Source organism: Rhodamnia argentea, chromosome 2 (assembly GCF_020921035.1).
Source record: "Rhodamnia argentea isolate NSW1041297 chromosome 2, ASM2092103v1, whole genome shotgun sequence".
Taxonomy (NCBI): domain Eukaryota; kingdom Viridiplantae; phylum Streptophyta; class Magnoliopsida; order Myrtales; family Myrtaceae; genus Rhodamnia; species Rhodamnia argentea.
The window spans coordinates 35,688,467-35,714,621 of record NC_063151.1 but is presented as its reverse complement, the minus strand read 5'-3'; the positions used below and the strand labels follow the sequence as shown (position 1 = coordinate 35,714,621).

Here is a 26,155-nt window from a genome sequence, read left to right as displayed (position 1 = left end):
TCGGACCAGAAATTTCTTTTGATGAAACCGCATCACTTGTTGATCCAATTTCATCATTTTGACTGCCTATTTTTTTTTTTTTAATTGTAGGCTAAAATTATAAGACGCGAACTTTTGGCTGACAAACATATCATGCGAATATGTAATGCGTACATGTTAGACATGGATTTGCGTACATGTTAGACGTAGATTTTTGGCTGACAAGCATATCAAGTGGATTTGTAATGCGAAATGTGGACTTCATATCACGTGGATTTGTGGTGCGTACATGTCATATGTGGACTTCTTATCATGCGGATATATGATGCGTACAAGTCAAATGTGAAATTTTGGCCGACAAGAATATCACGTGCATATGTAGTGCGTACATATCACATATGAACTTTTGGCTGACAAGCATATCACGCGGATATTTGGTGCATTGTTCCGTTATTTTCATTTTTGATTGTGTGGGCCCTCTTATAATTTTATCTTCTAATTTTAACTTATAATTGAAAAAAGAAAATACTGGAAGTCAAAATTAAAAGAAATTGAGGTTAGAATTGGACCGTCCCACGGTCAGGATTGGTGTGACGGTCATCATAGCTTTTTCCTTCTACGAAACGTATAGTTCACATAATTTGCATTGGCAATCGATGTTTTTACATATTGACCCTTCAATTTCTTTATTTGATACCCGCAACAACATCAAACCAAAAAGGCAAAAAAGAGAGACCATAATAGACTAAACGTGAGATTTACACAAATTCAATAAAGATGAAATTGGCAGCCTTGGCTCAGCAACAACAATTAATGGGTTCTTGCCTGGGCGTGGATAGCCCGGGAGTCTCTTCCATATTTAGGTACTCCTTAGTCATATCCTGAGGCAATTTCATGTATAAGATTGGCCAAACTTGTCTGAATCACTCTTAGCCCGAGATTATAACCCGGGCACATTCTCCTACCGGATCCGAATGGCAAAAGTTTGAAATCTTGTCCCTTCCCATCGACCGTCTTCTCAATGACCCTCTCGGGCCTGAAAATTTTCAGGATCGTCCCACAGTCCGGGGTCTCTCCCAATGCGCCATTTACTCACAAGGACCCTGGTGCCCTTAGGTATGTCTTACCCATCAACCTCTCAATCTCGACTTGCAAAGCGATGCGCGAGAAATGCTCTCACCCGATGCAATCTCATCGTTTCTTTGATAATGGCATTCAAATACGGTAGGTTCATTACATCCGCTTCTTGGACCCATCTCTCCCCTCCGATCACGTTATCAAGCTCTCGTGTTGCCTTGTCTAATGTCGGAGGGTTCTTTAGGAGTTCGGACATTGCCCGCTCCACGGACGCAGCCGAGCCCTCTGTTCCACCGGCTATCGACTCCTACACAATCATCATCTTGAATCTTTTCTCATAATTTGTTTAGGATTAAGTGAAATTCAAAAAGTTGTGCCTGGGTCAAGGCCTTGACCCCATGCCTTTCAATCTTCACCCTGAAGATCATATCCTTGGCCTCGTGAACCTCGACTCCGACTCATGCTCATCCAGCACATGCTCCAAGCGCCTATCAAACTTTTTGCTCACGGCCTTCATTCGCTTTGTGTAACACTGCGAGAGACGAATAAGAGACGATGATTATTATAAGCGATAAAAAAATTCACGCATTTATCGTTGGACGAGTGATATGTGTCTTCGAACTTCTTGGTGTTACCGAAATTCTCGCCCATGTCAATAATCCAACGGTGAGTGTGTGAATTAATTGTCGCACCTCCGGTCGATCCAATAAAATTTCGGGAGGGAAACCACGTAAATTGATCTCACTTGTTACTTTCGTTCACGAAAATTTGAAATTTCATTTTGTTCGTTAGTCATATCACGTCGCAGTGTCTAAACTACGACCTGCAAGTCGAGGAAAGTCGCCAATATTGAGAACTCCATTGGGGAAGAACAACTCAGCGACCGATCATCTACTGGAATGCCTCGGCTGACACGATGTAGGAGCTCTCGGACTTGTTCATGTACTTACTACTTCTTCCCAAAGACCATGCGACTGATCACATTGAGACTAAGATCCGAAAGATGGTCTTTCAAATTTATCGACTGACCCGTCGCCTCGAACAGATTTCGCGTAAGCACCCTCATCTCCTCCACTCTTATATACCCAATTGATTGAAGCATTGTGGCACCAAACGGTTGTGCGAGGAAGACTTTACCGGCCCGTTGAACATATGGCCGGTAGGGAGACCTTTTCATGCCCGTGTAATTTTATACGCTGTGTACTTACTTGCGGCGATTTTGGGCCGGTAGGCGAAAACGGTGCGGTGGATCTTGAGAAATGCTTTGGCCATGTCCGCAGAAGAGCACACTACCATGTCAATGGACCCGAACCGAAGCTTCATGATGGGCCCGGATATTCGAGAGAGATCTTGGATTGAGCGGTGCAGGAGTGGGCCAATGAGATCAAGGTTTTCGATGATGGGTCAAGGTCTTGGGCCGGGACGTAGCTAAAGTTTGCGGCGGCGGAGATGGCTAGAGAGGAGGAGGAAGGTGGGGGCTAGGGAAGCAACGCCGTACGCCGCCCAAGGAAGAGCATCCTTGGGGGCATTATGGCCGGGGTTGAAGCTTTTCAGGGAAGGATGGTTTTGCAATAGGAGCAATATAAAAGCAGTCAATCAGAGTGAATATGATTGAAAAATGAAAATAACAGCCACGTTGCAATGGATGTTGCGATTGGAATTAGATTTTGTATATGGGAGTATTAAAGCAAGCAACAAGCGACATGCTTCGGACAAATCAAACACATCTTATTGATCAGATTGCATAGTGGGTCGACATTGACATCGATTGGTAATCAGTACTTATATATATGTATGAAAATTTTATTAGACGAAAAGGTACATAATTCGACCGACAACTCTCTTAACCAAATTTGGTGCTCTAACTAGTGGTGTTAATGTGAATTTCACCTACGCCCACGGTAATCTTAGTGTTACAGCTTTTTACTTTTAGATTCCGTTTGCATCGCAACAAAATAAATCATTTAAAAAATATTTTTTAAAAAACGATCTATTTTATCGTACTTACAAAAATGAATAAAGAAAAATTATTTTTCATTGATTCATTATTTTAAGCGTTTCAAGCGATTATTTGTAAAAATATGTTTTTCAAATTATCAATTTTCTTTTAGACACATGACGGCCCTAACCAACCACAGTGAGATTAAATAAAAAATAAAAATAAAAAGAGAAAAGAGAAAATAAAAATGAAGCAAAAAATAAAAAAAATATTAAATTATTATTAAAACTATCCGCATTATTGCCCTGCTGTGTCACATTGGACGGCCGACGTCCACGTCAGCGATTTTTGGCCAATGTTGGCTGAATGGACTCAATTAGTAAAACATGAAAATGTTTTAGGATTCAATTGACAAAATTAAAAGATTTTGGACTGAATTGGCAAACGCGCAATAAGTTTAGGATTTCTTAGACGGTTTTCCCTCAAAATTTGAGGAAAATGATTTCTCCATCTCAAGTAGAAGAAATCTGTTTTCCCAAGCTCCTTTTTCGCACGCACACTTACATAGAGTTTCAATCTACGTCCTCTCTCTATATTAGTCTTCACTGTTCTAGGATAACTCCTGTTCGGATGCTGGAATGGAGAATGTTTGTCGCGTGAGCACTGAGGCATTAAGTTTACTAATTATTTGCATTTTTTTTTTTTTTGCCAACGTTTGTAGGTTGCTATTTATTTTGAAAATATAAAAAATAAAATAAAAACTATAAATTATGTCAGTAATATCTCATACAAGCAATTTAATAGGATCTTAGTGTTTAATAACAGGAATAGAATACAACCGTACCGGAGAAAATTATTTCTTAAAATATATTTGAACATCGAAAAAATTTTATTGTTGTCTTAATTGCAAGTACACCACCAAACAATTGAAAACTCGCCATGATCCTCCATCAAGAAAAACATTTTCCTCCAACAAGATATTTTCTGCGAATAAATAATACCATTAACGTACTTAATGTTGAAATGTGGAAGTTTTAACTACTTAAGTTGCGTTTGTTTCACGAAAAACTCAATGCTAAAGGAAAATGCTTTTCGAAAAATCATTTTCCCTAAAAATGGTTAGTATTCGTTTGTTTAGTGATATGTGACCGAAAATATTTTCTGGTGCTTGAATCTTATTTGGAAAATGATTCCAATTTCATGATTTTATCTTAGATTAAAAAATATATCTAATTTTCAATTTTTTATTTTCATTTTTATTTTTCTTCTACCTCACCAGTCGCCGGACCACGGCCAAGCTCGGCCTCGAGCTCACCAGGCCATAACCGGGCCACGCCCGTGGCCTCTCACGTGTCATCACTAAGGCCAGGACCTACGGCCTGTTATCGGTAGTTGTCGAGACTCGACGACCGGCCGAGGAAAAGAAAAAGAAAAAGAAAAAGAAAAAGAAAATACTAAAAAACTCGAAAGAAGCAATTCAAGAAAATATTTTCACCTCTTCAGATTGGAGAATTAACTTTACTGATTTTATGCATGAATATTTTCGTTGATCGGAAAGTGTTTTCGGTTAACTTGTCATTTTGGACCAACCAAATAAGTGAAAATTTGAAAAACAAATTTTTGGAAAGCATTTTCTCTCCCCATGGCATCTTCAACAATTTTTGCAAGCATAGTCTTACGGTGCACCGGTGTCTGGTGAAAGTTGGACATACAAAAAGGGAGATATATCACCTCTAAATTTGACATGTCAATTTACATGTTTTTTTTATCATTAATAGAGACATGCGTGATTTTTTTTTTTTAGAAATGCTTCTTTGACAATACTATCAAGAACTGTACAAAATTGTACAATCTTAATCGTAGACCTATATACCATCACTGCATTTTTTGTATAAAGCACTCATTGATTGAGAAACAATATGGTCAGAAATAACTAACAATGCATTCATATTGTCGAGTAGCAACATTATTTTTTTTTTCACAAACTATTTGGCTTTTAAAATGAAAAAAGTAAATTTTTAAGCATTCTCTCTCTCCTCCGCCTATACCGGCAACTCCGCCACCTTCCCCGCTATACCACCATCAAAGCCGTCTCCCTCTCGGTGCCGACGACCCTTGCCATCGAGTTTGGTGCCATTGCCCATCACCTCACGGACCCATTGGCACACATGTGACCCGTCACTTTCTCTCTCCTTGAAGCCGGGTTGCTTGTGACAGCTACCCATTCCTATTGTGTCACCAGCCTTGAGCGACATCAGATTCATGGTCGCTCTAGACAACGATGTTGGATCTAAGCTCGGCATTGTTGGTTTCTCATCCCGAGCTCGGGTCCGACTCGCGACTCGAGAGAGAGAACGAAAGGATAGGATCTCGAGGAGGGCTCAATGCTCGGGCGCCATATAGCAACTTAGGGCCTGTTTGGTAACGCTTCTATTCCAAAAAAGTGATTTTGATTAAAATTAATTTTTTTTATTATATTCCCTGGATGAATTTTAGAGAATCAGAACGTGTTTGATAATCGCAAAAAATTTCTGTTCTCGGAACGGAAACATGTTTGGTAACCGCACAAAATTTTTATTCCGGAAAATAATTTATCTTCTTGATTTGACATTTAAATCAAATAATTACATAATCACATTTGATAACTTTCTTCGGACCTCACGGTTGAGATCCTCTTGCATCATGACATCTTTTTAGCCAAAATAGGGATGCTTCATATTTGTTCCTTGGAAGGATAATACGCTAAAATTGTTATTTTCCCATGCTTCTCTTGAAGCTATGTATATGCAAAGGATGAAAGAGGTAACTCTGATTATCTTTTATTGCTCCAAAATGAATAAATTTCATCTTTGCCATATAGGTGACTCGATTTTACCCTTGGATACCATGTGGATGGTTACTGATGCAGGATGATACTTCGATAACAAATCAAGCATGGCTTAGGAAAAATCGAAAGGCAAAATCACCAAAAATAGGATTGGCTAGTTGAATGGACCCATTTCATATTTTTTCAGATTTTTTGGGAATTTTCGTGATTTTTTGGAACAACTTGCCCATGAAGGACAAAATCGTCATTTAGAATAAATTAGAAGGAAAAACCATCAAAAATAGGATTGGCCAGTTGAAATGATCCATCTCCTAATTTTTTAGATTTTTTTTGGAATTTTTGGAATTTTCTGATTTTTTTTTCATTTTTTTATAATTTTTATGAATTTTCCATTTTTTGGATTTTTTAAAACCATTTTCTATTTTTTTATTAATTTTCAAAATTTGTATTAAAAAGAAAAATTCCGGACCGGGTTGGATTGACCGGGCCCACGTCTCATAGGCACTCTATAAAAGTGAGAGAAGACTATCATTGCCATTTTTATTCTCAAAAGTGTTCATGTTTAGAGAATCAACTTTTTTTTTTCGTTTTTTTTGGTCCAAAAATCTGTTCAAGATCAGAATCAGAATCATTTGCATTACTAACATATTTCTGATTCTTTTTTTATTTCGGGAAACAAAATCAGAAGAATAAAAACGTTACCAAATATGCCTTAATGTCTGGCTTGCAAACGGCGATGGGGACTGGTGACATGTGGGTGGTGGTGGATGAGCTCGTGTTCGTGGGTAACTGCCCAGGGACGTAGAAAGTGATCCACTTCCTCCGCCATTTCCTCAACTATTGTATGCTTGTAGCAGGCAGCAGCACATGCACATTTACACATCAACCCTTCAATCACTGCGTTGTTTTTATTTTTAATTCATGCTGCAAGGCTAACTATGGAAATCAACAGAGAGGCCAAGCCCTCAAAACTATTATTTAATAGAAATAAGAATGTAGTATGGATGTATTAAGAAGTCTAGGTTTACCTCTCAAAGGAGACTTGGTTGTCTGGCCACCGGAGAGTCTCTCGTAACCAAGTTCGAGTTCCACGTTTCGAAGCCAGCCCGAACGGAGTCTACCGTTGATGACCTAAGTCGTTCGCCGTTGTATGCGACGGCCACCGCGCTGGATTGCTCGGGGACTCAATTCTATGCTCCGGAGGCCTCGTGATTGACCTCCATCAACATGCCGATGAAATCATGGAGAAGGTAACATGGGCCAACCGCATCTAGACTTGACATATCAAACAGGCTTTCAAATACAAGTTCACGAAATAATAGAGCTCGTTCATGCCGTGCAAATCATGATGGGTTATATCCTAAATCGAATCAGAATAATCACACAGAAAATAAAAAAAGATGACATGCGAGTTTACCCAAATTTATCCCAGAAATAGAGCTACATCCTGTAAAAGAATTTTACTATGATATTTAGGTTTTCCACACAACACCCCGTTACAATGATCTCTTATACAAGTACAATATATAGGACTTAAAATGGACCTAAAGTCCAAGCCTATCCGAATCTCTTTGATCCCACAACAAACGGATCAACTTAAAACACAAGCCTAAAACCTGATATTGTTTCAAGGGCGCTGCTCCCGAGCCTCCGCCCGCTCACCGGCTAGCAAGGTAGCCATCTACTCACCGAGGAGGGGAACTCCCGCCCACTGTCTAGACAGCAGGACCCCTGTCATTCCGTTCGCAAAAGTCATATGTCGTTGGTTCATATTTCGATTTTCTTAAGCTCACGTGAACTTGCCCGATACGAGAAATAAGGGTCTCGAAATATTCGCCAACTCCATCAAACCATTGGCATTCATATAATATCTAGAAGGAGCACGAAAGTGCTTGACAACAGTTTTTTATTTCTTTATTTGATGCCCACAAAAGCAACCTAAAAAGACAAAAAGAAAAGCCACGACAGACGAAATTTCATATGTCGGAACGATTCAATAAAGATGAAGCGGCAGCCTTGGCTCCCCAACAGCGACCAGTGGGATCTTCTTTGGGTTGATTAGCCCGGGATCCTCTTCCATGTTCAAGTCCTCCCTGGTCATAGCCTCGGGCAATTTCCATATGAACCCGTGTATGATGTTGGCTAGACCTGTAGGAATCACTTTGAGCCCGAAACTATAACCCGGGCACATTCTCCTACCGGACCCGAACGGCAGGAGCTCGAAGTCATTTCCCGTCACGTCGATCGCATTCCCAATGAACCTCTCGGGCATGAACTTTTCAGGGTTGTCCCAATACTCAGGATCTCTCATAATGCTCCATGCACTTACTACGACCCTTGTGCCCTTGGGTATGTCGTACCCGGAGACCTTACAGTCACGGCTTGCAAAGCGGGCGAGAAGTGCCGCCGCTGGGTGCAATCTCATTGTTTCTTTAACAATGGCGTTTATATAAGGCAGGTTCACGAGGTCCGCTTCTTGAACCCATCTCTCCCTTCCGATTACGCTGTCGAGCTCTCGTGTTGCCTCGTCGTTTATCCGAGGGTTCTTTAGGAGCTCGGAGATTGCCCACTCCATGGACATTGCCGAGGTATCTGTTCCACCAAGTATCAAGTCCTACGCGATTCGCAAAAGTACAGTCACTATCAAATCCTAAGAGCGTTCGTGTACGTTGAATCATACTGAATAATTTGTTTTTTCATGTGATGAAACTTAGATTCATTGCTTTAGACAACTCTTGAAACAGCACGACGGGTGTTGTTTGATGGGAAAATAAGGATTCCTCGTACTTTATTTTGTGAATAAATCGTAAGAAATTGCCGCCATATAACTATCCTCAAATCTTCAAAATTTTGCCGGACAATATATACATATACAGGGAAATTGGAAAAGCAATGTAAACACATACAGAAAAAAATAATTGAGGGAAGGAGTACATGTAGGCACCTATCTGCATGCACAATCAGCATGATTCTTTTCTTCAATTTTTTTTTTTCGAGATTAAGTGAAAGTACAAATGTTTTGCTTCCTCCCAAAATTCAAAATATTGTTCAAGTCTCAAAGAATTATGAAAAAATTATGAGTGAAATTTACACGTCAATAATATAATGTCATCAAAATTTAGGATGTTTCGAATTAAACAAGCCCAACACACATATGTCGCAATCGCACAAAATGTGAAAAATAAGTTCTATTGCGATTTTATCATTTAGTTTAGGAAAGACGGAAATAACAACTTAATTAGCATTGTACCTCGATCAAGGCCTTGACCCCATCCCTTTCGATCTTCACCTCAAGATTAGGATCGTCGACCTGTTGCAATAACACATCCACCATGTCCTTGGCCTCGTAACCCTCGACTCCGACTCTCCTAGCCTCATGTTCACCCAACACATGCTCCAAGAACCTATCAAACTTTTTGCTCACGGCCTTCATTCGCTTGATGTAACCCTATAAGAGACAAATCAGAGAGAAGAATCACTGCCAGTTACAACAAATTTATTATACGTCTCACCGTTAGATAATTGATCTTTGTTTAAATCTAATGATTGCACTAAACTTCAACAATATCATTTGGCGAATCAATCAAATCACGTCGCCCTGTCTAAATTACGACCTGCAAGTCGAGAAAATCCAGCCAAGGTCCGAAATCGCCCATATTTACAACCCCATTGAGCACGAACCACTCGGCGATCATCTTTTTGAACTCCTCCGGCGACACAATACTGGAGCTCTCGGACTTTTCTGTGTACTTCTTCCCCAAGACAATGCGACTGATCACATTGAGAGTAAGATCTAAAAGATGGTCCTGCAAATTCACTGGCTGGCCCTTGGCCTCGAACAAATTTCTGATAAGCACCCTCCTCTCCTCCACTCTTATATACTCAAACGATTGAAGCCTTGCGGCAGCAAACAAATGCGCTAGGAAGATTTTACGGGCCTGCCGAAAATAGGGCCCGTAGGGCGTCCACACCATGTTGGAGTAATTGTACGCTGTGTACTTGCCTGCGGCGAGCTGGGGCCGGTATGCGAATGCAGTGTCGTAGGTCTTGAGAACAGCTTTGGCCATGTCTGCGGAAGAGCACACCACCATGTTGTAGTACCCGACCTTGAGCTTCATGATGGGCCCGTATATCCGAGAGAGATCGTGCAAGGAGCGGTGAGGGAGTGGGCCAACGAGATTGAGGTTTCCGATGACGGGCCAAGGTTTTGGGCCAGGCGGTAGCTTAAGTTTGCGGCGGCGGAGGTGGCCGGGGAGAAGGAGGAGGAGGAGGAAGGTAGCGGCGAGGCAAGTGATGGCGCATGCGGCCCAAGAAGGAGCATCCATGGGGTGTTATGCAGGGGCTCTGAGTCGTGAAGCTTGGAGGGGAAGGTTAATTTCGCAATGGTAGCGAGAGGCTTCTGTCCGTCAATGGCAATATAAAGGCAAGCAATGCGGGGTGGATGTCATTAAAAGTAACAGAGTTGTTCAGGCCTTTTGTCTTACGTTCATTAGAAAATGTCCGTGGAATCTTCAAGGCTGGAATGGGATCTGAAACTTGACATGTTCAAGCTAGTTGACAAAATGCTTACTCTTTGATTATTTCTTACCATGTGCAACCATTCAATTAGAGCTGAACTTGGTTCAATCACAGCCCCTCTCTCTCTCACACACACACATTGATTGACGGAGGACAGTAATAGATAATCCGTGATAACACTGGAGCATGAACAACTGCAAGTGACCACCGGTGGCATTGCAACAGCCATGGCAACATCTCTTTAAGTTTTTCTTGACCGAGACTGCAGCGTTGTGAGGGCGACGGCTGGCACAGGAGTGAGACTCTAAGGAGAGAGACGAGGCTGAACTCAGTGAATAGTAACGCGACGAAGAGTTTCCTTTTTTTTTCTCCCTCAAATTTTTTTTTTGTGTGACGTGGCATTTAAATGGCTACTTAGACAGCATGTTAATGACAGGGCAAATTTGGGACTAGAGTAAAAGTTGGAGGTTTTTCTTGAAACAAAAAAAAAAATTAGGATAAAATTGAGATTGAACCCGAAGTTTGGGGTTTTTTTTATGGAATTGGGCCTCAAGTGGTTTGTGCTTCTTAATATTTTGAGTTCTCATTTCATATTTCTTCATTTTAATTTGGTTACAGAAATTCGGAAAGACAAACAAAAGTTTGTCTTTTGAATGCGATTTGCATGGGCAATCGGAAAACATTTTTTGGTGAGAGAGTGCTAATGGAAGAGTAGCTGTTAGAATGCACGTGTGAGTTGTATTAGAGAAAGCTTACATCGGAGAATCGATGTGGTGTTAAGCAGCTAATATATCCTTGTTGACCCATTACTCATTGGCTTAAGCTTTTTCAATGATGGTAGGTCTAACTGGATTTGTTGACAGACTCGAACTTGAGCTTCCTCTTGGCGATCTTCCCGGCGAAGGTATCGGGCTTCTACTGCATGATTCCTAACAAATGGTATCAAATCCGATGGTTGATTGGTAGGCCTCCAATTTATTCCAATATGTTCCAATGTTTGGTGAATATTTAAAGAGAAAGACCATTGATGATGCAAATCTAACACTGGAGTTCACATGTGACAGGAGAGATTGTTATATTTATGTCGGCCCATAACTCATTGGCTTAAAATTTTGAGTAAAGATGGGTCTAACTGGATATGTTGACGGGGTTTGGACTTGGACTCACTCTTAGCGATCTTCCCGACGAAGGTATTGGGCTTTAATTGCATGCTTCCTAACAGTAGCTCTATTAGGAAAATGCTATCATTCTCCACGTAGCGGCACATGCATGTTTTACAAATTTACCCTTCAAATTTTTTTATGTTGTTTCTTTATTTAATACATGTTGCCAGGGTAATTATGGAAATCAAAAGAGAGACGATAACCTCATATCTCTCTCTTACCCGAGTAGTATAGTAATAAGCATGGCGGGGCATTCAAGTCTATTAGGTTTTAATATTTTTTCACGTAAAATATGTGTATCTCCTTCTTCTACCTAAATTTATATTATCTTGAATTTTTCAGTTCATAATTTACATTATCTCGAATTTTTCAGTTTATTTAATTGAAAGCTAAACTACTACGTCTGCCGTTGTATTCGACCGCGACCGCATCGGATTGCGTGAGACTCAACTCCTCGCATCGAAGCTCAATCTCGACCTCCATTAGAAGGCCGGCGAAATCAACCAAAAGGTAACACGGCCCCACTCGGACCTAGACTTGATGTTACAAATAAGACTTACAAATACAAGCTCATGAAACTTGACAAAAATGATTGCTTTGGAAACAGACCAGCTTGCTCATGCTCTATTTTTTTCATAACCCGTGCAAACCTTTCATATGATCGATGACATTGAAGTCTTTATAACAATACAAGAAGCATGAAAGTAATTTAAACAGGCTTTTGATTTTGCTGCCCACAATGTTATTAAACCTAAAAGGCGAAACACAGAGACCATAATACACGAAACGTGAGATGGTACAGAGATTCAGTAGAGATGAAGTGGCAGCCTTGGCTCAGCAACTGCGATCAGTGGGATTTTCTTGGGCGTGGATAGCCCAAGAACCTCTTCCATGCTCAGGTCCTCCCTTGTCATACCCTCGGGTAATTTCCATGTGAACCCATGTACGAGATTGGCCAGACTCGTCTGAATCATTCTCAGTCCCAGATTGTAAGCCGGGCACATTCTCCTACCGGACCCGAACGGCAAGAGCTCGAAGCTTTGTCCCTTCACGTCGATCGCCTTTCCGATGAACCTCTCAGGAATGAAATTTTCGGGGTCGTCCCACAATTTGGGGTCTCTCCCGATGCTCCATTTACTCACTAGGACAATGGTGTCCTTGGGAACGTCGTATCCATTGACCCGGCAGTCTTGGCTTGCAAAGTGATGCCCGATAAATGCCCCCACCGGGTGCAATCTCATCGTTTCTTTGATAACGGCATCCAAGTAAGGCAAGCTCGCAACGTCGGCTTCTTGGACCCATCTCTCCCTTCCAATAACGTTGTCGAGCTCTCTTGTTGCCTTGTCAAGTATCCGAGGGTTCTTTAGGAGTTCGCACATTATCCACTCCACCGACACAGTCGAGCTCTCTGTTCCACCGGCTATCAACTCCTAAATGATGAGCGAAAGCAACGATTATTATGATTCTTTTTTCTTGGAATCTGTTTAGTATTAAGCGAAAGTCAAAGATTTTACCAGGATTAAGGCCTTGACCCCATGTCTTTCAATCTTCACCTCAAGATTAGGATCGTCCACATGTTGCAATAACACATCCACCATGTCCTTGGCCTCGTAACCCTTGACTCCGACTCTCCTAGCCTCGTGTTCACCCAAAACATGCTCCAAGAACATATCAAACTTCTTGTTCACGGCCTTCATTCTCTTTATGTAACCCTGAAAGAGACGAATGAGAGAGAGAGAGAGAGAGAGAGAGAGAGAGAGAGAGAGAGATTGTTATCAGTAGCGAAAAACTTGCACATTCAATGTTGGATGAGTGATATGTGTGCTGAATTCTTGTGCATGTTGATAATCCGATGGTAAGTGTATATGCTAATCGTTACACCGATAATAGACCTAAAAATCCAAGAGACGAATCACATTAGTTAATCTCGCATGTTAGATTAATTGCACGAATCGAAAAATTTCGTTCTGCTCGTCAATTAAATTTTACGTCGGGGCATCTAAATTACGACCTGCAAGTCAAGAAAATCCAGCAAAGGTATGAAATCGCCCAAATTTAGAGTCCCCATGAGGAAGAACAACTCATCAACCATCTTCCTGAACTCCTCAGCCGACATAACATTGGAGCTCTTGGACTTGTCTGCGTACTTCTTCCCCAGGACCATACGACAAACCACATTGAGATTAAGATTCGAAAGGTGGTCTTTCACATTTATTGGCTGCCCCTTCGCCTCGAACAAATTTCTCGTAAGCATCCTCATCTCCTCCACTCTTATGTATTCGAACGATTGTTGCCTTGCGGCACTAAATAATTCTGCTAGGAAGATTCTACGGGCCTGTTGAAAATAAGGTCCACAGGGCGACCATGCCATGCCGGAGCAATTGTAAGCCATGTACTTGGCCGCGGCGATTTTGGGCCGGTAGGCAAAGACAGCATCGTGGGTCTTGAGAAAGGCTTTGGCCATGTCGGCGGAAGAGCACACGACCATGCCGCGGGACCCGACCTGGAGCTTCATGATGGGCCCGTATATCCGAGAGAGCTCGTGGATCGAGCGGTGAGGGAGTGGGAAAATGAGATTGAGGTTTCCGATGACGGGCCAAGGTTTTGGACCAGGCGGTAGCTTAAGTGGGCGGCGGCGGCGGTGGCCGGAGAGGAGGAGAAGGAGGAGGAAGGCAGCGGCAAGGCCGTATGCCGCCCAAGAAGGAGCATCCATGGGGTGTTATGCAGGGGCTCGGAGTCGTTAAGCTTGGAGGGGAAGGTTAATTTCGCAATGGGAGCGAGAGGCTTCTACCCGTCTATGGCAATATAAAGGCAAGCAATGGGGGTGAATATCCTTGAAAGAGGCACTCACGTTGTTCAAGCCTGTTGTCTTACATTCATCAGAAAATGTCGATCCACTTTTCAAGACTGGAATGAGATCTGAAGCTTCATATATATATTTTTTTTTCGAAAGAAAGATGCGATTCATATATCATAATAATACTCAAAAGTTATTACTTTCGGGTCCGACAAATTTCAAACAACTGTTGAACAAAGTAAAAGCCAAATAGCAAATAATAAAGCACTGTCTGCAGCTAGAAGCGAACTATCTTTAATAATAAAGCACACGCCGAGATCTCACACTCTATTTGTAATGGCTACAAGCCTCTCGATCATCGATGGTGATAAGATGGCGTTGAACCTATACACGAGCTTCACATTTTATTGGAACGAGAAAGTTTGCTCACGAGTTCTCTTTTTTGAAACGTGAACCACAAGAGTCATCAAAAGAAAAGTCCAAAAAAAAAAAAAGAGAGAAAAATTTGCTGTAAGGTTAACAATCTATAGGATTGCGGTTTGTCATCGAATCTTTCTACATTTGGGTGGCGTCTCCTCCGATTCCTTTTAACGTGCAAAAGCCCTATCAATTTTGTTTTTTGTTTTTTTTCTTTTTTTGGTCTTATGACTGACGGTCCACGTGCCTGGAGGTAGATCGACATAAAAAATACAACGACAGCCACGTGAAAGACTTGCAAGAAGCGTCAGGATAATTCAAGACAGTCCCGTGATTCGATATCAGACATAAAAATATGAACACGAGCACGCAAAGGAAGACGGCACTAGACAAAACCTGCCATCCTACACGAGCTCGATAAAGGTGAAGCGGGAATCTTTGTCGGACGAGAGGACCAGTGTGATTTTCCTAGGCGCGGCAAAAGCCCATGAATCTCTTCCACGTTCAATTCCTCTCTCCTCGTATCCTTAGGCAATTTCCATGTGAACTAATGTAAAGGATGAGCCAAGCTTAGACCAAATCACTTTCACCCTGAGACCGTAGCCGGGGCACATTCTACCAGAACCAAATTGCAAAAGCTTGTCCCTTCGCATCAAAATGCCTTCTCAACAAACATCTCGAGCCTAGACTCGAGTGGGTCGTCCAACGATTCGGGGCCCTCTCTCGATGGCCCGCGTGCTCACGAGGGTTCCCTTGGGTATGTTGTGCGCACCGATCTCGCAGTCTTCGGTTGCCGAGCGAGGCGCTAGCCATGGTGCTAGTGGGTGCAAGGGCAACCCCCATACCATCGTCTCTCTGACAATGACATTTATGTAAGGCAGTTTCGCAACTTCTTCTTCTCGAGCCCAATCTCATTCTTCCGGTCTCATTGCGTAGTTCTCGAGTTGCCTGGTCCAACGCTCGCGGGTTCTTTACGTGCTCGGAGATTGCCCATTCCGCGGTTATTGCAAGCAATGATGGGCGTGCATATAATTAAGAAGTAATGGCCACGTTGTTCAGGATGCCGCAACTGGAATTAGACTTTTATACAGGAATATAAAAGCAAGCAACTGTTTGGGAAAAATATTGAGAATGAATGAAAAGAAATTGAATCGGGCTTTAAGGCGAGGTAACACTTTCTCTAAGGAATTATTTGCCCCCGCAACATTACTAATAATTACAGGCATAAATCCTCCGGCATACAATAAAGTCTCACAATGAGAATATCATATAGCAATTCTGATATTTTTGCAAGAACTCTCGATAGGGAAACATTCGAAAAAAATGGATGTATATATTTTTAAAGAAAGGAAAATGGAAGTTGAAGTAGCGGATATTGAACAGAATCTTTGAGTATCTAATAGCAAAAACAACACAACTTGGCATGCTATTCCGAAAAGAACACAATTTTTCATGTCTAAAAAGAACACAACTATTCATGTATGCAAAACTGCAAATTTGAACACATCTTTTCAAAAGTTATAAAAGCCCCTAATAAACATTAGACATAAATTAAAAATTAATCGGAACTCCTTTGTGAACAATCGCATTATTTCGCTAGGGCACGACTGTTATTTTCGTTATTATTTTTAATAATGATTTTAAATTTTAATAAAAAAAAATCTCTCCCTTTACCAAAAAACAAAATTTAATAATTAAAAAATAATATTCATTGATTAGTGCCAAATTGGGTCCATGCGCGTGCAAAATACTAAGTTCGTCTAATAATCGCGCACTCATACGAGGATCTAGTAGGGTCTAGCCCACTTAACCCATTGTCTTCACTAGTAACACTAGAAGATGTCTACATACTTGTAGGGATGCCACTGGGTCGGGTCGAGTGCCCATGATATGCAACCCGAAATGAACGATACCGAGCCCGGCTCGGCCCGAGAGAATATGCCTCAAATCTTTGGATTAGGTCGGGACGGGCCGGTTCGAGTTACAGGTTGCAATTTTTTTTTTAAAGAATCCGATTTGGGTACGATTCTTATAATGCACACATATTTTCTCTTAGAAACATTGTTGATTTATGAAGTTATTTTGAAAAATACGATGTTGAATCGGGGCGATGTGTTTCTTAAGAATATGTCTTTGTGCACTAAGTGGTCACCGATGGATACTTTCATGGAGGGGCAAATAAATTGGACGTGTAAACTGTAAAATGATAATAGGTATGAAGTTATAATGAGTATTTTAGTCATAGAATCACATTTAAGAAGAATTTTCTTTTTGCCAAATCAATTGTAAAGGAAATGGTGATTGGCGAACATTCACTATTTTTTAAACAATCTCATCGGTCCGATTCTATTTTACGTCAATCGGTAATAACTGCTTTAGGAGAAAGAAAAATCGACAGAATCAATGTTGGTCAAATTGTTTAGACTCCTAGTTCAAGCAATCCTAAGTAACAATTGAGAAAAGAGAGATGAAAATGTCATCATACGAGAAGGTACATACATAAGCCAATCGTTTGATATACGGGTGGTGCTTATGTAAATAATGAGCTCTTTATGCTTAAAAGTGGAAATCACCAAGAAAACAAAGAACAAAGGATAAGAGAGGGAAAGACAAAAAAGAAGAAGAAGTTGAAGGGAAGAGACAGAGACAGAGACGTCGCCTGAGAGATTCGAACTCTCGCGGGGAAACCCCATGTACTTAGCAGGCACACGCCTTAACCACTCGGCCAAAGCGACGGTCGTTGATCTCGTCGGAACAATAAATTTATTAAATCCTCAAAGTACTACGTGAGATTAATCCCCCGCGATGAAGTTGGTACAGCCAATTAACGGTTGCTAATTTGAAGCCTCGATGGCCCAAGCGTCCCCCTTGGAACATTTTCTGGCCCGGGTGTTGTTGGTACAGGTCGACGTAAAATCTCGACCCAGAGTCGCGGTCGTAATTAACCATTTACTTAAAAGGAGAATTGGAACAACAACCCACCGCTACGACTCCATTTAAAATGGAAAGTGAAAAAATATACAAGGATGAGCAAAGACAACATGTGGGCACTCCCGGCGACCATTGTCATGACGGTCATCTAATCTGTCTCCGCCGGTTGATCTCTCCGGTCATCAAGTTGACACACTCTCTCGATGTTAATAAAATCTATCTGTCTCTTGATCGCAACCAATTGCCCCTTTTTAACACCATGGAGCTTGGCTTTTCCTCTTTTTTTTTTTTTGTCATTTTCGAGTTATTCATTTTAACTTTTTTTTTATGGTAAAACGAAATCATATTAGTTTTATTTGTAAACCTTTTTTTTTAATTAGTAAAAATCCACGGTGTCTTTGAATCAGGAGTAAATCGTCGACAAGTCGGTTGAAAAATACCGTGCTCGACGATGTATGAGCCGAAACTTCGATAATTCACCATAGGCGCGGGCGGGACACTGCTATACGATCATATCAAGCGATAGCCATTTGAAGATGACAGGAGTCTATCTTCCCCATCATCACTTTTCTAAATTGAGGAAAAAATATTTTTCTTCCCTTTATATCGGAGAATATCCTCGAATTTTACGTTCTAGAGTCAAGATGAAACAGTTCGAGGGCTTTATACATTACTATACGATCTTATCAGGCGATAGCCATCCGAAGATGACATAGAGTCTATCTTCCCCACCATCACTTTCCTAAATTGAGAAAAAAATATTTGTCTTTTTCGAATTTTATGTTCTAAAATTAAGACGAAGCAGTTTAAGGGTTTTATTCACGTCCATGTATCAGTATTTAACCAAGACGAGACGTTTGGGTTTGGCGTACCGAACGTGACAAAATTTCAGTAGTAATGCATTATTGACCGAAGCTGGGCCCCACGCCACACCGCTCGAATTACGAGTGAGACGAGCGAAAAACGGTAGGGGGAGACGACTCAGCAAGCAATCAGCATCGATCCCCATCCATTCGAAACGACCTTCTCCATTTCTCGTACGTCTCTTCCTCTTCCTCTAAAAGAGAATTCCTCCTCTTTCCTTCCACTTCACCATCCATCACTCGCCCCATCCAACGCTCCCCGCACTCGACCTCTTTCCTTTGATTGGGTAAGATCGAATCGCTCCTCCTCTTCTTCTTCTTCTTCGACTCCACATTTCCTTACCGGCGCGTCATCTCTTTCCCATCGGACACCGTGATTGAGCGAGTTCGCGTGTTGTTGAACTTGCTGCAGAGATGAGCTTCGCGAAGAAAGGATACGAGTTCCTGAAAGAGATCGGCCTCGGCCCTCGCAACTTGGGCTGCTACGTCAATGGCGCCTGGAAGGCACGTGGTCCCGTCGTCGCCACTCTCAACCCCGCCGACAATCAGGTGCCGCCTCCCACTCCCACGCACACAAGCTCGTTTTTCTGGCTATATTCGTAACAGATGTGTGTGTATCCGTTAGCTCATCGTGGTGATCACGATCGGGCTCGGCTTTTCCCTTCATTATACTCGGGAATCAAGAGGATCATACACCATCTTTTTCTTTCTCGTGCTTGTGAAATTTTCCGATGTGGTGGCTGTATTATTGTTGGTTAAATTTGACTTGTGGAATTTACCCGCGACTCGATGGCGCTATTTGCTGGTAAATTTGTTCTCTAAGCCCGAAAATGGAGCTTGGCGTGCTTGTATTTCACTGTACTGTTTATTACTTGGTCTGCATTGCCCCGTCTGATTGGAATTCATCGGGTGTTGCTGTAGCTCTTCGTGCCCTGACTTTGATGCTTTGCTGTGCTATCATGGCGTTGTAGCTTTGACTAGAGCAACTATTCAGTAAACACGATCAGGCCATATGATGGGATGATTTATATTATATGCAGAAAAATATGAACCCTTTTCTAGTTCTTTTACATCTAATAGTTTCTTTCAAGTATTAGAAGCATGTAAAAGCTAAATACAAAATCTGCAAAAGCACCCCCGAGATGCTTTAGGAAGTATCCGTTCTCAATTGCTCAATCTTCCACCGATTCCTGTTTTTAAAGGCTCTTTCATTTTTCCTTTTTTTTTTTTTTTAACGTTCTGTATGATTTTGCTGAAGTAGTTATAGCTTTTTCGAAGCAGAAGTACCCGCTTGAAGCATTTTTAATCAGACAGAGTCAGCTGTGTCTAATTGAAATCGGATCCATAGTTGCCAATCGACCCATAATTTGGTCCAGATACCGAGACTTGAGACTGCCACAATCATTTTTTCTCCTTTCGGAGTAAGAAGTTGTAAATTTCGATAGGATAACTCCATAGCTTAGTAACCGACCAAAAAAAAAAAAACAACACAAAAAAAAACCTCCATTGCTTAGTAAAATTCAATATCTCCTCCATGTGGTTTCTATTTTCTAATATCAACTGGCATTTCATCAATGGTATTGTATTTAGGACCTCTTGCATAGACATCAAAGAAGCTCTTATCCACGTGCTGAAATGCATTGATTTGGCAAAGCTCAGGGTTGCAGAAGACGCCATTGGAAGATGTGGACTGTTAAGTGAATGGCATTACACGTTTTGATTAATTGATACACTTTGAATCAATGGTTCCTTTTTGGCTGCTGCATGTGTTTATTTCTCCCCCGTCGATATATGAAAGTAATTGAACTGAACTTGGTCTTTGAATAAATATGCTCAAGTCTGTTTACTAATTTCTCGTTATTGCAGATTTCAGATTATTGTTTTAAGATGGAATCTACTGTCTATAACACATGAATTTGATATAGGTAATTGCTGAAGTTGTTGAAGGATCCCTTGAAGATTATGAGGAAGGCATGCAAGCTTGTTTTGATGCAGCAAAGATGTGGATGCAAGTAAACTCACCATCTCTGTCTCTCTTTCATCCAAAGATAGGTTTAGTTTTTTCCAGATATGTGACTACCATATGGCATGAAGTATTTGCATCTTCAGTTTTCTTCCCTAGGATATCTCCATAGGAAATGCTTAACAGGAAGAAAATGCCTTTTTTTAACAACCAATTTGGTTCTTCATTTCAGGTGCCAGCCCCAAAGAGAGGTGAAATTGTTAGACAAATAGGTGATGCGTTGAGAGGCAAACTACAGCATCTTGGTCGCCTTGTCTCACTCGAAATGGGAAAGATACTTCCTGAAGGAATAGGGGAAGTTCAAGTGCGTGACATATTAACAAATCAAATTCTCTTTTGTGTGTTTACATGAAAAAAAATATATATATCTTCACTAGATCTATGTGTGGCCTTTCATATTCATACTTGTTATCCAATCTTTTGTCAATATATAATCTCCTGTCAGCCACTTTTGGAGCAATTGGTGGCGTATCAGATAGCATGAGAGGAGAAACGCGAGACTCTAATGTTTAAATAATCTCACGGATGACATCAACTCTATTATGGCTCATGATTTGTTTAGTGTTATGTTTCCATCGTTACAATAGTTTCTTGATTTCCATATAAAGCACGTATATATAAGATGCAAATGGATGTGTTGCCCACAGACAAGGTTGACATCTTCGTTTTAATCTCAATGCTGTTCCTCTTGCCTCATTTTCTGTTTCTTGATTTCCTGTGCATATCTAACCCACTGGGAGCCCGATAGAATTTAGCTATGTGGCTCTACATTTGACATGTTTTGAGTATCTAATACTGTACGGACCATCCTATATTGAGTTAAATGGCTCTAGATTTACTGGTTTCTGATCCCATAAGCATCATATTTTTCACAGGAGATTATCGATATGTGCGATTTTGCTGTGGGGTTAAGTCGGCAACTGAATGGATTGATCATACCCTCAGAACGTGAGCTCAAAACTTTAATATCGCTATCTGCAAACTACTGCTAGTTATGATCTTAGTCAATGAAGTCCAGGAAACCATCCTCCACGTGTTTATTTTGTAAATTGAATGTAACTTTTTATCTTCAACACCTTAGAAGAGCTTCTCTAGTTACGACATCATAGTCTGCAAAATAACTCTGCACGCTTTATTTGCAGGTCCTAATCACATGATGTTGGAGGTAAGCTTCATGATCTTACCTTGGAAGTTGGTGTATTAGTGCTTCAGGATGCTGCGGCTGTAACTTTTCCATATGTGAAATAATTGGACAGATGTGGAATCCTCTCGGGGTTGTGGGAGTAATTACAGCATTCAACTTCCCATGTGCAGTGCTCGGTGAGCAGTGTATCTGGTTTTCTAAATTGTTGCTCAGATTCTGCGTGCTTGAAACTTTGAATAGACATAAATTGAAAAAGGAGTACAACCAGGATTCATCCTGCAGTTTTAGTCTTGGAGAGTTTTGCATTCTATTTAGTTGGTTTTGCCCTGAACATAGCCCTTGGCGAAGTGTTTGAAACTTCTGTTGAGGTTAGATCATTTAGGAGTAATGTAAGCGGTTGACTAGGTGCACTAAAGAGAAAAATAAGATCATTCAAAGTCAGCCTTAATGTACTTGATCTTGAAATGTGGAAGGTTTATGGTTTTAACTACTGAGAGTCTCCAACAATTTTTGCAGACATATTCTATATCTATTTTGTTCACCATCTAAAGTATTTGGGCTGACTTTTAGTGATGGATTGGATGAACTAAAACGGAAATATACCTTGCTTGGACAATGTCAACATTCTGGATTGTTACATGGCTAAGCATTTTGTGGCTATAGGAAAGCTGGACCGTTGATGGGCACGCATACTCTGTTATTGCTATCAAAGATTAATTTTGTGATGTATCAAGTTCCGCCGATTTCATTCCCTACATTCTTTACAACTTATTTTGTTGCTGTGATCGATGCATTTGCCTTTAACTAACTTTTATGTTGCCCTTGCTTTTATTACATTACTTTTAAAGAATTTATGCTGAACATTTCCAAGTTCTCCTTTTTCATGCATTTTTTCTTTTTATGTTTTCTCTAGGATGGAATGCTTGCATTGCACTTGTCTGTGGCAATTGTGTTGTTTGGTAAGCAAGCTGGGAGGTCCAATTTTTTTAGTTCAGTTTTTTTTTTTTTCATTTGAAGAACCAGGGCTCTAAATTCTACTGCTAATTCATGGGTATTCTAGACTATCAGTGTGGACTTTGGAATATGTACATCAACTAAAGTTGCCATGCAATTCGCTTGGAATTATCTGTTATTGCTGGTATTGATTCATTGCTTGAACACTCTGCCCAATTTCTGGTCCTTGGTGCACACATTCTTCAACAGCCAGATTTTCTTGAAGCTTACTCTTGTTCATTTTTCCACAAAGCCTGATTTATCCTCTGCCTACTGGTATTTGCCAATTAACTGTGCCCATAGTTTTATGTCTTGGTTAAATATATTGATTTTGGATAACTGGATGGCTTCGAGGAGGCAGTGCAGTTTATGTCAAATGTAAGGCTTCAAGACATGTATTTGACTTGAATTGATAAGGAAGCAATTACAGTCATTGTTCTCTCCCACTTTTCAGACAACAATCACCATCTTCATGTGCCCTTATCTCTACGTTTCTGCAATGAATTGCTGCTTTGATTATCTCTCGAAAAAACCCGAGGGGAAAAAGAAAAAAAAGGAAAGAAAACCGAGAGAAAGAAAAGCACTGACTCTACTATTTGCTTTATTTTGTTGACCATCTCCCAAGTTGGATATTTCTTTTTGCTGATCACCAGTTTATGAATATTGCTTAATCAATGTCATAATAGGAAAGGTGCACCAACAACTCCTTTGGTGACCATTGCAATGACGAAGCTAGTTGCTGGTGTTTTGGAAAAAAACAACTTACCTGGTTCTATTTTTACCTCACTTTGTGGAGGGGCTGAAATTGGTCAAGCAATAGCGAAGGATACACGCATCCCTCTGGTTTCCTTCACTGGAAGTTCCAAGGTACTACTGTATTCTCTTCTAGCTCACTTACTTGCAAGGTCCCTTTCTCTTTAGTTCCCTATCAGAACTTAAGGTCCTCTAGCATAGTTGATTCCTTATTTTATTATGTTTAGTAGAGAAGAAACGTTAAACAGAATGATTCATCCATTTCTCTAGGTTACTGTGCGGGTTGATATTCTCAGCCCCTAACATGATATGATCTCATTTATTTTGCTGCTTATTTTTCTTGGGTGAAATCTGAGATCCTTCTTTAGAAATTTAATTAGTCTGTTCATGCTCATCTACAGGTTGGTTTGATGGTTCAGCAGACGGTGAATGCAAGATATGGTAAATGTTTGCTAGAATTAAGTGGAAACAATGCTATAATTGTTATGGATGACGCAGACATCCAGTTAGCTGTTCGGTCTGTTGTTTTCGCTGCTGTTGGTACAGCTGGTCAACGCTGCACAACGTGCCGTAGACTGGTATTCGAGAGCATTTTGGATTCTTGCGAATATTTTGTTGTTGGCACCCTGGAGTAAATGTAAGACTAATACTATGTATGCTTGCTTGCATTGAAGCTCCTCCATGAGAGCATATACCAGAAAGTACTTGATCATCTCGTTGACGTATATAAACAAGTTAAAATAGGGAATCCTTTAGAGAAAGGTAACTTGCTTGGACCATTACATACTGCTTCCTCAAGGGAGAATTTTGAGAAGGGAATGGAGATCATTAAGTCTCAGGTACATATTAACTCTCTTACCCACTTTCAGCAACTATCCAAATCTGCATGGGTTGTCTTTTTCTACAACTATTTTCACAATACCTGTGGTTTAAACCTTTGTCCAATTGCTACTTAGAAGCAATGGTGTAGCCCTTATTCTGCTGCCCGATAGTGAAGCTCTACTTGGTTGGCTATTTGCAGGGAGGGAAGATCCTTACAGGTGGCTCAGTCATAGAGTCTGAAGGCAACTTTGTGCAGCCCACAATAGTTGAAATTTCTCCAAAGGCTGATGTTGTTAAAGAAGAGTTGTTTGCTCCTGTCCTATATGTCATGAAATTTCAGGTATCTCCTTCCAGATAGAAGATAATTTCTGTTGAATTATCTAGACATTGCCATTTGCGATATGGTTGTGATGAAACTTGAGTTTGTGTCTGCGCCATGCAGACTTTCAAGGAAGCAATCGAAATAAACAACTCTGTACCCCAAGGATTAAGTAGTTCCATATTTACCCGCAGACCAGATGTCATCTTCAAATGGATTGGGTATGTAATTGAGCCCCCACAGATTTTGAAAAAATGCCTCTATTCTATTTCTTGCAGTTTCATTTTGAGGATTTGTAATATGAAAAACATCTACAGAGCAAATACTAGCATTTATTTGCACATTTAGGTTCTCTGTTTTGTCTCATGTTCGGTCAAAGGTTTTGCCATCCTTTGTTGCCCGGCCCTACGGTTTTATTGTCCTGTCTGTTATGTACATTGCAGACCACAAGGAAGTGACTGTGGCATTGTAAATGTGAACATCCCAACAAATGGAGCTGAGATAGGTGGTGCTTTTGGTGGCGAGAAGGCAACAGGCGGAGGTCGTGAAGCCGGGAGCGACTCATGGAAGCAATACATGCGACGATCAACTTGGTAACTTCTAATTGTCCATACAGCACCATGTTGTCATCTTCTTTTCGACCAATCTGAAAAAAGTGCACATACTTTGCAATTCAGCCTGACCAATGTTAATTTTTTGTACAGCACAATCAACCATGGGAGTGAATTGCCGTTGGCACAAGGGATTAATTTTGGGTAGTCGATTCACCTGGCTGGTAAGCATGGGAGACTCATGCACCTCGTTCGCTGTAGCGGACTTGAATTTAATTTTATCGGCCTATTCACTTGTGCGCCACTTTTAACATGCAGGATGGGCCTCTCCCCGAGCTGCAAAACCATTCACTTGCTTTGGTGGTTTGGGCCTGTTACCAAGATCACTCCTCTGAATGAGTTTTCCAGTTACAACGAGCTGTTTGCCTAACTGTAGGAAAACAAGAACTCTTCCCGAAATAATCGAATGTTCTTTACCAGTAGCAATTCAATAAAGAAATTCCCCATTCGAGTCCTCATTAGTTTGGTGTACTACCAAAAGGGGTTGGTCACTCCCCTCTTGAAACTTACTCAGCGAACTCTGATCTTCCAAGCTTGGAGTGCAGTGTCCAATCACCGTCGAAGACGCTGCTAGATTGGGAAAACTTGATTTGTTTCCGTCGATCATAATACGAGCGAATTGGTTGTCTTGTTGTAAAATAGCTCGTTTGGAAATGTGGAACATCTCGTCCTAACTAATTTGGAAGGAAAAACAGAATTAAATGTACACATGAGGACAGCTCAAAATCACGCTTGTGATGACAGTGGCACGACTTTCATATGCCTGGAGCAAACAATTGGTGTTTTTTTTTTTTGGTGTGGGATGGGGTAAAACAGAGATAATGCACTTTGAGTGGCAAACCCTTTTAAAACAAGGAATGCTTTTGATTTAAGGAGAAATAGACCAAGTTGATGGCGACTTAGACAGGAGTGGGATGAAAAGACCATGAGCTCTATCCTTAGAGCGAGGAAGGTGCAGCATCAACATCAGTGATGGACA

General features: G+C 40.9%; 3 protein-coding genes, 1 non-coding gene and 1 pseudogene across 6 annotated transcripts; 1 reads left to right on the top strand and 4 right to left on the bottom strand.

Annotated features, from left to right (window-relative positions):
- Positions 1-699: 699 nt before the first annotated feature.
- On the bottom strand, positions 700-5,259 carry LOC115737904 (annotated as a pseudogene).
- A 2,556-nt stretch (positions 5,260-7,815) lies between these two features.
- Positions 7,816-10,147, bottom strand: LOC115747437 (trimethyltridecatetraene synthase-like). The gene is made up of 3 exons (XM_030683645.1): positions 9,437-10,147; positions 9,073-9,270; positions 7,816-8,436 (listed from the first exon to the last, which is right to left on the bottom strand). The coding sequence occupies exons 1-3, from the start codon at positions 10,145-10,147 to the stop codon at positions 7,816-7,818; spliced, it is 1,530 nt and encodes a 509-aa protein (XP_030539505.1).
- A 2,040-nt stretch (positions 10,148-12,187) lies between these two features.
- Positions 12,188-14,216, bottom strand: LOC115747354 (trimethyltridecatetraene synthase-like). Its single transcript, XM_030683528.1, has 3 exons — positions 13,515-14,216; positions 13,018-13,215; positions 12,188-12,933 (listed from the first exon to the last, which is right to left on the bottom strand). Exons 1-3 carry the CDS (start codon positions 14,214-14,216, stop codon positions 12,310-12,312), a joined length of 1,524 nt encoding a protein of 507 aa, XP_030539388.1. The 3' UTR covers positions 12,188-12,309.
- A 3,154-nt stretch (positions 14,217-17,370) lies between these two features.
- TRNAS-GCU lies at positions 17,371-17,452 on the bottom strand. The gene has a single exon. It is a non-coding gene; the product is annotated as a tRNA-Ser (tRNA).
- A 1,241-nt stretch (positions 17,453-18,693) lies between these two features.
- Positions 18,694-25,634, top strand: LOC115747092 (aldehyde dehydrogenase family 7 member B4). 3 transcript variants are annotated; one of them, XM_030683181.2, is made up of 16 exons: positions 18,694-18,798; positions 18,924-19,060; positions 20,437-20,523; positions 20,707-20,838; positions 21,410-21,482; positions 21,677-21,699; positions 21,791-21,854; positions 22,592-22,637; positions 23,358-23,538; positions 23,826-24,002; positions 24,099-24,263; positions 24,446-24,586; positions 24,689-24,786; positions 25,009-25,158; positions 25,270-25,340; positions 25,435-25,634. In XM_030683181.2, exons 2-15 carry the CDS (start codon positions 18,926-18,928, stop codon positions 25,322-25,324), a joined length of 1,527 nt encoding a protein of 508 aa, XP_030539041.1. In that variant the 5' UTR covers positions 18,694-18,798; positions 18,924-18,925; the 3' UTR covers positions 25,325-25,340; positions 25,435-25,634. The 3 variants fall into 3 exon arrangements, with proteins under 3 accessions (XP_030539041.1, XP_030539267.1, XP_048130488.1); XM_030683407.2 differs by lacking the exon at positions 18,694-18,798 and having other exon boundaries at positions 18,890-19,060; XM_048274531.1 differs by lacking the exons at positions 18,694-18,798; positions 20,707-20,838 and having other exon boundaries at positions 18,890-19,060.
- Positions 25,635-26,155: the final 521 nt, after the last annotated feature.

Excerpts from the sequence above, each read along its gene's own strand:
- LOC115747437 (XM_030683645.1), bottom strand. The coding sequence starts at position 10,147 with ATGGATGCTCCTTCTTGGGCCGCATGCGCCATCACTTGCCTCGCCGCT. Across the intron at positions 9,271-9,436 it reads TGGATTTTCTCGACTTGCAG|GGTTACATCAAGCGAATGAA; the intron begins GTCGTAATTTAG and ends TGTCTCTTATAG. Across the intron at positions 8,437-9,072 it reads GGGTCAAGGCCTTGATCGAG|GACTTGATACTTGGTGGAAC; the intron begins GTACAATGCTAA and ends CGAATCGCGTAG.
- LOC115747354 (XM_030683528.1), bottom strand. The coding sequence starts at position 14,216 with ATGGATGCTCCTTCTTGGGCGGCATACGGCCTTGCCGCTGCCTTCCTC. Across the intron at positions 13,216-13,514 it reads TGGATTTTCTTGACTTGCAG|GGTTACATAAAGAGAATGAA; the intron begins GTCGTAATTTAG and ends CGTCTCTTTCAG. Across the intron at positions 12,934-13,017 it reads GGGTCAAGGCCTTAATCCTG|GAGTTGATAGCCGGTGGAAC; the intron begins GTAAAATCTTTG and ends CTCATCATTTAG.
- LOC115747092 (XM_030683181.2), top strand. The coding sequence starts at position 18,926 with ATGAGCTTCGCGAAGAAAGGATACGAGTTCCTGAAAGAGATCGGCCTC. Across the intron at positions 19,061-20,436 it reads TCAACCCCGCCGACAATCAG|GTAATTGCTGAAGTTGTTGA; the intron begins GTGCCGCCTCCC and ends AATTTGATATAG. Across the intron at positions 21,700-21,790 it reads CTAATCACATGATGTTGGAG|ATGTGGAATCCTCTCGGGGT; the intron begins GTAAGCTTCATG and ends ATAATTGGACAG.